Source organism: Littorina saxatilis, linkage group LG1 (assembly GCF_037325665.1).
Source record: "Littorina saxatilis isolate snail1 linkage group LG1, US_GU_Lsax_2.0, whole genome shotgun sequence".
Taxonomy (NCBI): domain Eukaryota; kingdom Metazoa; phylum Mollusca; class Gastropoda; order Littorinimorpha; family Littorinidae; genus Littorina; species Littorina saxatilis.
In genome coordinates this window covers 106,519,324-106,534,323 of record NC_090245.1, presented here as the reverse complement: position 1 = coordinate 106,534,323, position 15,000 = coordinate 106,519,324, and the positions used below count along the sequence as shown (strand labels likewise).

General features: G+C 42.6%; 1 protein-coding gene across 1 annotated transcript in view; it reads right to left on the bottom strand.

Annotated features, from left to right (window-relative positions):
* Positions 1-15,000, bottom strand: part of LOC138949269 (zwei Ig domain protein zig-8-like) — a 344,604-nt gene that overhangs the window by 47,363 nt on the left and 282,241 nt on the right. The window contains exon 2 of the mRNA XM_070321056.1: positions 4,874-5,004. Coding sequence (XP_070177157.1) covers positions 4,874-5,004 — 131 coding nt within the window. The remainder of the gene's footprint in view (positions 1-4,873; positions 5,005-15,000) is intronic.

Sequence of the window (15,000 nt, the reverse complement as noted above, 5' to 3'; positions counted from 1 at the left end):
AATTGTCATGTTCATTGATACTATGGAAGCAAGTTACGAACAATGTCGCGACATGATTTTTTGGGCCTTATTTTCGAGTTTTGTCAAACCATAAACAAATATCTCGTAAAAATATGAATGTTTATTGATTAAATAATATTTGAAATGTATCCTTTTCTGATTTTATTCATTGAATTGATCATATTGCCTTTACATTTTTAAAACATCTTGCTTAGACATGTACATGCAGTATTTTCCTCTATTAATGCTATGGAAAACTTGATGACGTCACATGACTGGGCTGCATTGGCCAAATTTGATGGGGCCTAGCAAAAAATTAATAAGTAGGGTCTACCGAATTGCCTCACAAAGTTTGACACTTTTGTCAAGTCGGTCCCCATCATATCGCTAAGCTGCCTGGCTAGCTAGGCAGCTTACGTCGATTTTTTGACGGGATGGGGACAGATCTGACAAAAGTGTCAAACTTTGTGAGGCAATTCTGTAGACCCTACTTATTAATTTTTTGCTAGGCCCCATTAAATTTGGCCAATGCAGCCCGGTCATGTGACGTCATCAATTTTTCCATAGCATTAATAGAGGAAAATACTGCCTACATGTCTAAGCAAGATGTTTAAAAAAATTAAAGGCAATATGATCAATTCAATGAATAAATTCAGAAAAGGATACATTTCAAATAATTTTTTAATCAATAAACATTCATATTTTTACGAGATATTTGTTTATGGTTTATGGGCGGGGATATAGCTCAGTTGGTAGCGCGCTGGATTTGTATTCAGTTGGCCGCTGTCAGCGTGAGTTCGATCCCAGGTTCGGCGGAAATTTATTTCAGAGTCAACTTTGTGTGCAGACTCTCTTCGGTGTCCGAACCCTCCCCCCGTGTACACTACATTGGGTGTGCACGTTAAAGATCCCACGATTGACAAAAGGGTCTTTCTTGGCAAAATTGCTTAGGCACAGTTAATAATTGTCTACCTATACCCGTGTGACTTGGAATAATAGGCCGTGAAAGGTAAATATGCGCCGAAATGGCTGCAATCTACTGGCCGTATAAAATTTCATCTCACACGGCATCACTGCAGAGCGCCTAGAACTGTACCCACGGAATATGCGCGATATAAGCGTCATTGATTGATTGATTGATTGACAAAACTCTAAAATAAGGCCCAAAAAATCATGTCGCGACATTGTACGTAACTTGCTTCCATAGTATCAATGAACATGACAATTAAACATTAATTTGTTTCAGAAATATGTATTAGTGTTTATAACTGCTTATTCAGCCCCTTAAAGTTTTCAACATTTAGGAAAACGTCTTAAAAGCAATTCTGGCATGTACATCGGCAACCGCAGCTGGAACGAGTATGTGGATATCCATTGATCTATTTGTCACAGCTGCACTTGCACTATCTTGTGCATTGCCATCCAGCTTTCCTGCAACCACACGTGGTGCCACATCCTCTTGCACCCTTGCATGCACATTTGACTAGTTGGCTGCAAGCTTCAGATGCTATTGGCAGTGTCGTCCAAAAAGGGAGCCAAGCCTTGCTGTCCTTGTCCAGAGTCCAGCCCCATCCCTCTGGAGATGGTGCTTGCTGCTGGGCCTGGTCAGCAGTGGTCCAAATGCTTGCCTGGTAGACAGCACGGTTTGAATGCTGTAATAATGTTCCCTGTGTGGGAGGAAGGGCTTCCGTCATCATCTTGTCTCTGTGGCAAAACAGCTCTCTGCGGGCCTCATCAACAGAGCCCAGCTGGCTGGTTTTGTCATACAGGACAACTGTGAAGCGTTCCAGCAATTTGGCCGACTGTCACGAATGGTGCCGCGCATACTGACCACCATGATTGCCAAGCTGTTGAGTATGCCTAAACTGAGAAGGACGATGGTGCCGATGTAGTAGTCATGTAGAAGGTAGCCCTATAATCGCAATCGCCGCTTTCAAATGTTCTCTTGACCCTTTAAATCCTGGGACAGCCCCAGTGACAACAGTTGTTGGGACGCATGGTATAAATTCAACAACAACCGGACAGAGTATATGGGGGAATAAGCTGCGGCAATGACAAATAGCACGTACGTACAGTCCCCCCTGAAGAAGCGAACAAGGAAATAACTTACCATGAAAGTCGCAAAAAGAACTCTGCAAGACTTGGAAAGACAAAGTCGTCGCTACCTATGGCCCAATTACGCTTTAACATATATATGCCCGGCATTTTGAGGTCATTGGAACATCGGAAATCGGATCGGGTCTACCGTTTACTGAAGCCAGACAATGATCATGAGGAAGCAGACACAAAGATACTGCTGCATCTACAAAATGCACTGCAGACTGGGTCCTGTGCTTGCTTAGTTCGCACTGTGGACACTGACGTCATCGTCATCAACATTGGAAATTTCCGCAAGCTTCAAGCAATGTGTCCAGCAGCAGAGATTTGGATTGCTTTCGGCACAGGAAAGAATTTCACGTACTTTCACATCAATGCCATTGCTCTAGCCCTTGGAGAGGAAAAGTCTACAGCCCTCCCCACTTTCCCCAGCTTCACCGGTTGCGACACGGTCTCTGCCTTTATTGGCAAAGGAAAACTGTCTGCATGGGCTGCATGGAAATGTTATCCTGCAGTAACAGAGGCCTTTAGGTACATTGAAGAGAATCCTTTTGTTGCCATGGAGTTGAACACCCACCACTTCAAATTGCTGGAACGCTTCACAGTTGTCCTGTATGACAAAACCAGCCAGCTGAGAGGGATGGGGCTAGACTCTGGACAAGGACAGCAAGGCTTGGCTCCCTTTTTGGACGACACTGCCAATAGCATCTGAAGCTTATCCACATACTCGTACCAGCTGCGGTTGCCGATGTACATGCCAGAATTGCCTGAAAGACGTTTTCCTAAATGTTGAAAACTTTAAGGGGCTGAATAAGCAGTTATAAACACTAATATTTCAGAAACAAATTAATGTTTAATTGTCATGTTCATTGATACTATGGAAGCAAGTTACGAACAATGTCGCGACATGATTTTTTGGGCCTTATTTTCGAGTTTTGTCAAACCATAAACAAATATCTCGTAAAAATATGAATGTTTATTGATTAAATTATTTTAAATGTATCCTTTTCTGATTTTATTCATTGAATTGATCATATTGCCTTTACATTTTTAAAACATCTTGCTTAGACATGTATATGCAGTATTTTCCTTTATTAATGCTATGGAAAAATTGATGGCGTCACATGACTGGGCTTCATTGGCCAAATTTGATGGGGCCTAGCAAAAAATTAATAAGTAGGGTCTACAGAATTGCCTCACAAAGTTTGACACTTTTGTCAAGTCGGTCCCTATCATATCGCTAAGCTGCCTGGCTATTTGTTTTCTTGTAGACCTTAACGCTGAACAGCAGCAGAGCTGCATTTCAGTTTTTGAACGCAAGGACCCACCATCCTATGTTGAAAAACAAGCTGACAGAACCAATGTATCCGGGTTCCTGGTTCACGAAAAAGGTCAAAGGCGAAGGTTTAGGATTTAAAGCAAAAAGAAGGGAATCGGGAATCGGCGCAGTGCACATGCATGGTTGCGAGTGCGTTGCCATAAAGTCTCTTCTGATATGGAGAAAATCCAATCCCATTATGCAGATATGTAGGCCTACATGTTCTTCTTCAGTGAAAAAGAGCAGGTTACGGACTCAGGTTACGAACTGTTTCCAGCAAAACCGACAACAACAACAAAATTAAAAACTCATTGCGAGGACGCATACTCTCTCTCTCTCTCTCTCTCTCTCTCTCTCTCTCTCTCTCTCTCTCTCTCTCTCTCTCTCTCTCTCTCTCTCTCTCTGACACACACACACACACAAACGCACACACACACACACACACACACACACACACACACACACAAACAAGCGCACGTGACAGATGCTTTAACAATTTCAACCCATATCAAGTGCTCTCAAAAGGGTAACTTAGTGCAAGAGAAGGGCATTGCCATTGAAGTGGCTGTGAAGCTTATGAGTTTCTCAAGAGTGGTAGCTGAAACATGTGCTATTCAAGCCAAATGTCTGTTAATTAAAAGCCTTCGGACTGATTTTAAAACTGCACTTTTATGGACACCCCCCCCCCCCCCGGGCCCTGCTCTAAAGAAAACCACTAACAATCAGATTAACACACAAAAAACAGAAAACACTCCAAAAACAAAAACCGGTGGAGAGTGCATGGCTATAGATCGTTTGCAAATGTTACCAGAATTCTCAACTGGCACAGCAGCATGCAACTATTTGCTATAATTATACCGCTAAAGGCATTGCATTCAAAATGACGCTGATAGTATATCACTGTGCATTGAGTCATAGCGAGGATGCAAGTGGAGAACAACAAGGACTCTCTCAGGCCGCTCTACGTGAAGGTGTGAGTCTATCTGTCGGTCTATGTGCCTTTTAGTCTAAGAACCCCAACATTGTATAAGACATTGTTTTTTTCAGTTAAAACAAGCAAGAGAGAGAGTGAGACAGAGACAGAGAGAGAGACAGTGAGGGAGAGACAGTGAGGGAGAGACAGAGGGAGAGACAGAGAGAGAGAGAAAGAGAGCGACAGACAGACATACAGAGTGGGGGAAATAAGAGACTGATCGAGGGAGAAAAAGAAACAGGAAGGGAAAGAGAGAGGGAGATAGATAAAGAGAGAGACAGACAGACAGACATACTGACAGAGACAGAAATGAATAGGGAGATAGGGAGAGAGAGAGAAAGAGAGAGAGACAGAAAGAAAGAGCATGAGAGAAAGATGGAGAAAGAGAGAGACAGAAAGAGAGAGAGAGAGAGAGAAAAAGAGAGACAGACAGAGAGAGAGAGACAGAGACACAGAGATTAATCGAAAGGACAAGCATCACCCACCTGTCTGGTTCCGAGGTTGCGCACAGAACAGGGCAGCGTGGCGATTTCGCCTTGACTGACCGTGATGTTCATCTTGCCCCCAGGGACAAAGCTTGGCTGTGGTCCTTTCAACTTCTGGGGCACGCCCTCGCCTGAAACATGCACAAATGTGGTCAAGGTCAACGTCGTCAAAAATTGAACGTTCAATCTGTGAATTCATGTTATCGTTTTCATGAAGAATGTTCGAACAATCGCACTGGCACGTGAATTCAGATACATGTCTGCGACTATAGGTCTTCGTCGATGTAGAAACGCAAGGTTAAAGTTGTTGAAGGTATAACCGTATATGCATTCTTTCACTCAAGATCTCACCACAATACAGCCATGCATTCAAAACTACCAGTCTGCATCTTGAACTGAAGAATGAATAAGTATATACCCCCTACTCAATCACGAATAAATAAAACAAAATTGCTGTTTGGTTTAAACGATAATATTTTCCGTACTTAGTGTCATGAAACATTAATAATAAAATATCTAGAGCAAGAACTCAAACAAAAAGTTCCCTCGGTTTTCCTTGGCATAATAAAGTCGACCAAGCGGAGAAGAAGGGACGGCAAAAAGGGAACGTGACAGGCCCCTAGAGTGAGCCGCCCATCTAGACACGGCTGTTCATTACATATGTGACATGATGCATACCAAAGAGAGAGAAACAGATTGTGAGTACAAGGTCAAGGCCAAACAAAAAATACTGTGCTCGGAGAAGGAAGGGTTTTTAGTAGCTCGTTTAATGTTGTTTCGAGTAATTGGGCCACAACATGTCAGCCCAGGAGAAGACAATCCCCAACATTAATTACAGTCATCCCCTTCCACAACCACCCACGAGCACCTCTGTCACACCTCTCCTCCCTTATGACCACCACCGCCATCCCTCCTCCAATCTGCTTTTCCCCCATCCCCCATCCCTCTTTCTGTTTCCATATCCAAATCCCAACTGATGCTTTCACAACACGGCCGCGCATCCATCGTCATGTTGGATCGCAAGCGAAAATCGCTGGCACTCAAGAGGAACGACTCGCAGCTCCAATTTTCCCAACAATGAGTGACTCACCCGCTCTTAGTAGAATTATCCCACCAGAGTGCATGCGAGCACAGCCGACAAGGATGCATGCAACCACAGAGACTTGAGCCGACAAAATAGAGGAGAAAGCATCAATCATACTCAGTGTTGCAAGTAAGGCTTCTTTGATGACTCGAAACACCAAGACGAATTTAAAGGAACTTTCTTCGTCAAGGAAGAGATTGACCGACACCGTTCTAATGCGCACAGACTGGGGTATACGCAACTAGCTGCAGCGACTTTAAAAAAAGAAAGAAAAAAATAGAGAAAGCATCAATCAAAGTCAGTGGGCGACTAGAAACACGAAGACGACTTTAAAGGAGCATTTTCAGTCAACAAAGAGATCTATCCCCCCCCTCCACACACACACACAGACAAGGATACATCTACAATGACTTCAGACAGACACGAGAAAACATCCATCGATCATACACAGTGCAAGTAATGCTTCTGGATGACTCCACAACGACTTCCAACAGAAGAGAAAGCCTTAATTGTACTCCATGTTTTAGCTGCACCAAAACAGAAACAGTTTGACCTTGGACTGGAAGTTGTTGTACCACACAGCACGAAAACCCCACACTTTGTAGAATCCACAAAACATGGAACTACGTCCTGGCGTAGAGGCATTTACAGTTACAGATCGGGACATCCGACGCTGGAGAGGGGTATGAAGATACACCGGTGGCACTGATCTAATTAATTATCATGCCAATTAACTGAGCATCGATCGGTTCGAGTCAGCTATGGCATGCGTGTCTTACCTGAGGTGTATCGAATGACGACAGAGGAACGGGTTCTGCATATTTTAGAAGCTCCTGAACTTAAAAAGGGGAAAGACCGCGACTGAAACACGGCTTTGTGTTTACTTTTTTTTTATGTTTGAACAATTTTTTCCAGGTCTTAAGCGACAGAGAAACGGTTTCTACATATTCCAGAAGCTCCTAAATGAAGGATAAGGATACGGATGAGGATAAGATTTCATATAGTCCTGCGAGGTTACCCCCATGGAGATTCGGACGGCTTTCTCACTGGGGAAGACCGCGACTGAAGCATGGTTCTGGGGTGGGTTTTTTTTTATGTATAAAAAATTCCTTGCCTAAAATCATCGGAGGAAGAGAGATCCGTGGACAGACTGAAGCTTTAAGTCTCGTTTCCCACTTAAAGCGGAGATGACTAGATTAGATCCCCTGTGCCAACACAAAAGCGAGAGAACTGAGTGGGCTTCTTTCTTGATTCCTGTGAATGTTGCGTTGCAGTTTGTGGGGATATAAATGTGGGAAGCAGCTTGACTAACAGTCTGGTAGTCACCGGTTGTTTGATTTTTTTCTGTCAACCACGCACTGAAAACCAAAGCTGAACAGAGACAGCACGAAAAAAAGAAAAGGGAGAAGAAAAAGGGAGTGGAGAGGAGTGAACGTAGACCCATTGAAGGAATTGGTTCCTGCAGATTAACAAATAAACAAACAAACAAACAAATCACTCTACTACACCAACACGAAATGTGACAAAACCGAAGCCGCGAAAGAAAATAGCCATCACTAATCCCAACAAGTTCACCTATCTCCGAAAGTCTGATCATCAAAGTATTTTCATGGCCAGCAATGGTACGTTAGTCATGTTCTGCAACATAACTTAGTGAAGTGCCCCTACAATGTGTGTGCATTCGTGTAAAACACAGGGTGTAAACTGTATGGGGCTAATGTGAATAGACAACCATTTGAGCAGCGATCCTGAATACATACTAGTCATGAATGGACTTCCATTCTGAAAAAAACCACTAAACTTTTGCGAGCCCTTTAAACCTGGCTGCGGTAAAAGAAATTGCACAAATGCAAAGCAAGAACTTCAACAACCTCTGAGCAATCTGATTAAAAAAAAAAGAAAAAAAAAAGAAGAGATACTGCAACATAGTATGTCCTGCCGCATAGGTATTTCCCTTCAGTATCTCGACAATTATCGTGCAAGCATGAGTGTGTGACCAGAGCGTAAACTGTACAAGGACTGAGGAAGAGACGAAGAAGAGAGGCAGCCAGCACAGTTCCGAAGTCTTTTACGCAGTGCCAGTAACACGGTCACGACAGAGTAGCTACACTGACAGACAGTTTCCTCGGCTTTCCCATGGCATAATAAAGCCGACCAAGCGAAGAAGAAAGGACAACAAAAAGGGAATGGGACAGGCCCCGAAGGAAGCCGCCCAAGCCAATCATCTTGACTCTTTTCAGATGCTTCTGCTCCTCGTCAAGAATCGATAGTCCAGCGGCCCATGATGCCTCGCGCGCGCCCGCGATGAGAGCGCCCCCTGTGTGGCAATGGCCGGGGAAAAGGGGAGGTGATTTACGACAAGGGAGAGAACTCGATCGAATCATCGCTAAGTTACACATTTTCGGCTTCGGCCAATATTTGCCCTGCTCCTTGCCGAGAGGAGTTGCTAAAACGCCCGACCGCGTTCCCGGCGATTCCCTCCACATATTGGGGCACCGTGGATTCCTGCAAAGGAAGCAAAACGACTCCAAAGAACGGTATTTTTGGCGGCGTTTACTTTCATGCTGAAAAATGCTTCCGGGCATCTACTGTGAAAGAGTTAGAGCGGCGAGGAAGAACTGAGACAGGACTGTCTTTTGCGGTAAATAAGCCAGAGGGGAAAGGCAGCCTCCGTGGCTTTGGTTCAATACGTCTAGACCAAACTTGTGATTTCGCTAATCTTCCGCTTCAAAGATAATGTTTCGGGTGGAATAATAACGTTTTCCTAGATCCATTGACCTTCCTGGAGGGTACGAAGGTACACGTAGGATGTAGTTTTCAATTTTGGTGAAGCTGGGTACTTTCTGAAAAAAGTGCATCATTGCAGAGTTTTTGTTAATTTTAATTTCTGGTGTAGGTGAACGGACTTCAAGATATTTCTCCCCCTTCCTCCCTCTCTCTCCCTCTTTATATATATATATATATATATATATATATATATATATATATATATATATATATATATATATATATGTGTGTGTGTGTGTGTGTGTGTGTGTGTGTGTGTGTGTGTGTGTGTGTGTGTGTGTGTGTGTTTGTGTGTGTGTCTCTCTCTTTCTCTATATATACCTCACTCTTAACTCGAAATATTTTCAGTAGATCAGCCGATCATCTAACAACCCCTGCATGATAGCGCCTGCTTTCGGTCAGATGAATTCTCGTCGGTCATGTGCATGACCAAAGATGCGAATTTTGGATGAATAAAACCGCGTACTGTTCGCAAAATAACAGAACTGTCCTTCTTTACTCTTGTGTCTTCTTTCGTGAACAAAAGCTTGTTTCACTCACGGATTTGATATTTCTGAATCTCTTTTCGATTTTCCTTCATAAGAAATATGACTTATAGACAGAAATGACAAACGACCTGTCGGTAATGTTTACGATCCGACCAACCCATGTGCGATTGATTGTGTAACATCAAGCGCATAACTTCAGATCATACACCACTTCCGCCTAATCACCGAAACAACATCCGTCTGCTTACCGAAACAGACGCCACAACTGTCTGCGTTTTGTCTTGGATAGAGTAATTGGCTCAATTTGGAAGAACTCATCGGAACGTTCACCAAGACTTTTAGTCCGCATTTTCCAACAAAGTCCATTTCTCCGATAATCAAGGAGGCATGAAGAGAGCTCTGTATGCGCTTGACTGATACGCGCGAGCGAGCGCGCGCGCTGTGTGTGTGTGTGTGTGTGTGTGTGGGTGTGTGCGTGTGACTTGCTTTTTGTATGCTTGTTTTTCCGCTTGTTTGTGTGTTGATGTTTGGCAATTGGTGTATTTCGTTTTTGTTTTACTTTTCCATCAGTTTTCGTTTTGCTTTTTGTTTTGATTTTGTTGCTGTGGTGGTACCTCATTCGCAATTAGAGCGGCCGGATGTCACACGCTGAAAGGTCGATCCCAGTTCCTTGCACCAATAACCAAGATGCACCCAATCAGAGATCAAATTAGTCAGCCCAGCCTGTGATCGTGGGGTCAGGGTCAGCAATTAGATAGCTCGTCCGTTCGTCTTTTTTCATGGGTGCCCTGAAGTTATATGCTGTTTTTATATGTTATACTCTTACTTTCTCCCAAGCGCAAGACAAATTCTTCTATGAAAATTGAAGCCAATAAAATTTGAGTTGAGTTGAGTTGAGTTGAGTTGAGTTGAGTTACCCTTTGCTCACACAAACAACTAAGGCATCGGCCAATTACCTGTGACAATTCAAATTAAGGAAGTTTCAATTTGATCACTACAGTTTTGTTACGACCAGTTCATTAGTGCGAGGCTTTTTCAGAACTGGGGGGAAGGCAATACTGATCTCTCAACCAAGAACCAAGAACGACAACAAGAAGAGCAACAGCAAAATCCACACACTGTGAAACCAATGATTAGTGTATATGTTTGGAATAGCTCAGTGTTCCAAAACTGCACATGTCATTTAAAGATACATCTAGTCAAAGGTAACAGCACATGCCATCCCATGGTAGGATTAGGAGGTGTTCCCTAATCACAGGGATCCTACGTACATTACAGGTTCCACAGCCACTTACGAAAACTGAATTCTCACAATTTGAAAAACAATATTTGCTAACACAGCAGTCGATCCCACAGCGTTTACGAGTATCAGAAAATGCACTATCTGTATTTCGTGCCCTTCAACAAATGAACGTTATTTGAAGTACCTTTGAAAAAAAAAAGACCAGGTCAAATTTCGCTTTCGTTCTCAACATACGGCAACCATTTCAAATAGAATTCAACAGGTTCGATTCCTCATTCTCCTTAATTATTTGCTTATCTTATAAAGTAGGTCTACGCTAAGATTATTTATTCGGCTAATACCTTGACTCCTTCCCTCCTGCCGCTTGGAGGGCGCGAGGGAATTTGGCGCACGCGTTTCTCAGCAGGTGGGGTTTGTTTTAATTCTGGGATACATCTGTCAAAGTGGGTGGGTACCTGCGATCAGGTTGTAGGTGCAGCTACCTTGTTAGTGAGTGTAACTGTTCTGGATGTTTGATAACCCCTAACAGACACTGGCGAGGTTCTGTTTTAATTTATCCACTGAATGTTTTTTTTACATTTAGTCAAGTTTTGACTAAATGTTTTAACATAGAGGGGGAATCGAAACGAGGGTCGTGGTGTATGTGTGTGCGTGCGTGCGTGCGTGTGTGTAGAGCGATTCAGACAAAACTACTGGACCGATCTTTATGAAATTTTCCATGAGAGTTCCTGGGATTGATATCCCCGAAACTGTTTTTCGTTTTTTTGATAAATGTCTTTGATGACGTCATATCCGGTTTTTCGTGAAAGTTGAGGCGGCACTGTCACGCTCTCATTTTTCAACCAAATTGGTTGAAATTTTCGTCAAGTAGTCTTCGACGAAGCCCGGACTTCGGTATTGCATTTCAGCTCGGTGGCTTAAATATTAATTAATGACTTTGGTCATTAAAAATCGGAAAATTGTAAAAAAAAAATTTTTTATAAAACGATTCAAATTTACGATCATCTTATTCTCCATCATTTTCTGATTCCAAAAAAATATAAATATGTTATATTTAGATTAAAAACAAGCTCTGAAAATTAAAAATATAAAAATTATTATCAAAATTAAATTGTCGAAATTAATTTAAAAACACTTTCATCTTATTCCTTGTCGGTTCCTGATTCCAAAAACATATAGATATGATATGTTTGGATTAAAAACACGCTCAGGAAGTTAAAACGAAGAGAGGTAGAGAAAAGCGTGCTAACCTTCTCAGCGCAACTACTAAACCGCTCTTCTTGTCAATTTCACTGCCTTTGCCATGAGCGGTGGACTGACGATGCTACGAGTATACGGTCTTGCTGAAAAATTGCATTGCGTTCCGTTTCATTCTGTGAGTTCGACAGCTACTTGACTAAATGTTGTATTTTCGCCTTACGCGACTTGTTGTCTCTGTCTTAGAGTGACAGTGTGAGGATTAGATTACCGATGAGGTGGAAATTGCATACACTACAAGAGCTTAAAACAAAGTTCCTGGGCCGATCTTTCTCTAATCTAAGTCACCATTCAATCGCATTTATCAGCACTGCAGTCTTTTTTCGAGGTACTGCATGCAAATCTGTATGATTTGTTGTGAGCCCCTGTGGAAATCACGATGGTGAATCATGAACACCAACAGAGGGCTCCTAAATCCTATTCAAAATACCCAGTGGAGACAAATTTGACAATTGTGTATGGCTTCCTGTGACCATTCTGCTAAACGTATGGAGAGAGAGAGAGAGAGAGAGAGAGAGAGAGAGAGAGAGAGAGAGAGAGAGAGAGACAGAGACAGAGACAGAGACAGAGAGACAGAGCGACAGAGAGCGACAGACAGACAGACAGACACAGAGACAGGCACAGAGACAGGCACAGAGACAGGCACACAGGCAGAGTGAAGGAGAGAGAGAGAGACAGAGAGACAGAGAGAGAGAGAGACAGAGAGAGACAGACACTGAGAGAGAGAGAGCGAACGTGTGGTTAGGGGTGAGCGCAAACAATCAAAACAGATTATTAATCAATAAAATCAATTCAGTGAAAACATAAATATTGAGTGGCCTTCTGCGTTAAACAAACATAATCTGAGATCGGCGTCTCCATCAATTACACGCTCTTGCACCAAACTCGGGCGTACGCCAAGATTAACACTGACAAGTTATTTTCAAAAATTGATTGAAAACAGCTTGTACGATTCGGGTTCTTGAGCCTTGCTGGAACGCTGAAGAAGAAGAATAAGAAGAATAAGCTCCGCAAACCTTTTAGCGAAGCTTAGGCACTGAGCAGTTTACCATAGGGTTACTGCAGCGATCTTTGAAGTGCTGTACGTAGCTGAAAACTATACTTCGCGTTAACAAACAAGAAAGGTAAATAAAAGCAGCATTGCGACGAAACGGAAAAACTATAACCCCTCAATACCCTGACACAACTATACTGTCACGATTGGGTGACATGGACGGAGAAAGGAACACTGATCAACTCTACTTTTTCTGGTAGACTACGGGAGGACCTTCAGCGACCGAGTGAGGCGCCTGATGTCTCCACTGTTCCCTGCTTCGTTGCCACGCTAACCGGCACTACATTCAACGGAGCAGTTGTGGAGACTACAGACTAATATTACGGGCCGCCCACTCAGTGGCAAAAAGCTAAGTTGCACCATGTCTTTTGCACCCTTCTTACCACCAAGTCATCTGTATTAATGATTATACTCGAGTGGTGACGACGTGGGGTGTGACACCTGCATTTAACCAGCGGGATCAGCGTGTTATTATTATTTTCTGTACTTTAACTGGCATTTTTGTCAGTGACCACTTGTTTTTACGTTTTTAACGCAAAAAGAACATCTTTTGGAGTGAAGTCTCGAGGGAGGTGGCGTGATATTACATAAACAGGCGTCTGAAACTTATACTTTTGTTGATTCTATCTATTTGTATGACTGCGAGAGTGGATCGTGGTGTGGTTAGTTAGTTAGAAGTAACTAACCGTTCATAATCACCTTATTGTGATATTGAAACGTGACACGAGGGAGGTGGCGAGTTAGTATATAAACAGGCGTCTGAAACTTATACTTTTGTTGATTCTATCTATTTGTATGACTGCGAGAGTGGATCGTGGTGTGGTTAGTTAGTTAGCAGTAACTAACCGTTCATAATCACCTTTTGTGATATATTGAAACGTGACACACATTTAATCAAGAAAGTCTTAAAGGCTGACATAGTCCTATTTGATTAGTTTAATTACTTCCAGGGCTTTTCCCATCGTTGCGGGGATGTATAAATTAAGCTTCCTGCAAAGATTTAGGTTTGAAGTCCTTACCAATTACGAGAAATAATTAATTCTTTATTGCATTGTTTAGCAACAGTTCTCCGGGACTTGGGCTATTTTTAGACTGTTGACGTCATTTCGTGACGTTTCGTAAACCAAAGATGGCGTTTGAGACTGTTCTGTATACATTCGACACTATCAACACCACTTTGCAATACTGAAATATTTTTTTTCTGTGTTCGAAAGCTACAGCCAATCGTTATTATATCCCCTTAGGTACAGTTTTAAATCATTATTGGCACATGTAAACAATATGAATTAATTGATGAACGCTACGAATATGGCAGCCTTTAAACACATGAGGCAGAGCGCTGTTTAGAGATCTGACAAACAAAGGGAAGTAAGCGCTCTAAATGCATACGACATGTGTAACAGAGCAAGTGAGAGTTATTCGGAACCAGCCTCCTGGCACCTGAAAGCATTGAAATGAACAAGCGACTTTCATCCTCATAAACATTTAAACATTTCAACGCCATGTAAATGCGCAATATGCCTGTAGCAGTCATGAAATATCTGCATACACCGACAACGCGTAAACGGAAACCGTTCAGTGGTGGTGACTGGGAGAACTTTCACTGCGAAGGGGTCGTAACCGTTTGACATGATAATGAGACTGATAATGACGACTCTTGACGACGATGACTGATGACGATGACTCTGATGACGATGACTGATGATGATGACTCTGATGATGACTCTGATGATGATGACTCTGATGATGATGACTCTGATGATGATGATGATGATGATGACTCTGATGATGATGATGATGATGATGACATTTATAAAGATAAAACTTAATTTTAAGGACACATTGCCATCAGTGGCCAATTTGAGACAAGCAGTGGAAAAAACCCTTCAGAAACTTTGCGAGAAGACGTTGCCTGTACTTTAAAGGCCAGATACCTTCACTGATTCAGATAAGCGGGTTCGGACAAACTGGCAAGAAAACGTCCACGCAAAATAACGACAACAACACCCACAGGACGCAAACAGCTTTCCCCCAGCTGGAACGGAAGTATAGCTTTCAACCACTGAAAGCTTGACTTGAATTTTAACATCTGTTACGCTAAGCGTTCCATAAATCAACCAACTGGCCGTCAAGCCGCGCGTAAAAGCAGACCTGCCCTGGCTACAAAATGAAGTTTGTTTTGACCGTAACTCTCCCCCTTGGAAAATTACTCTT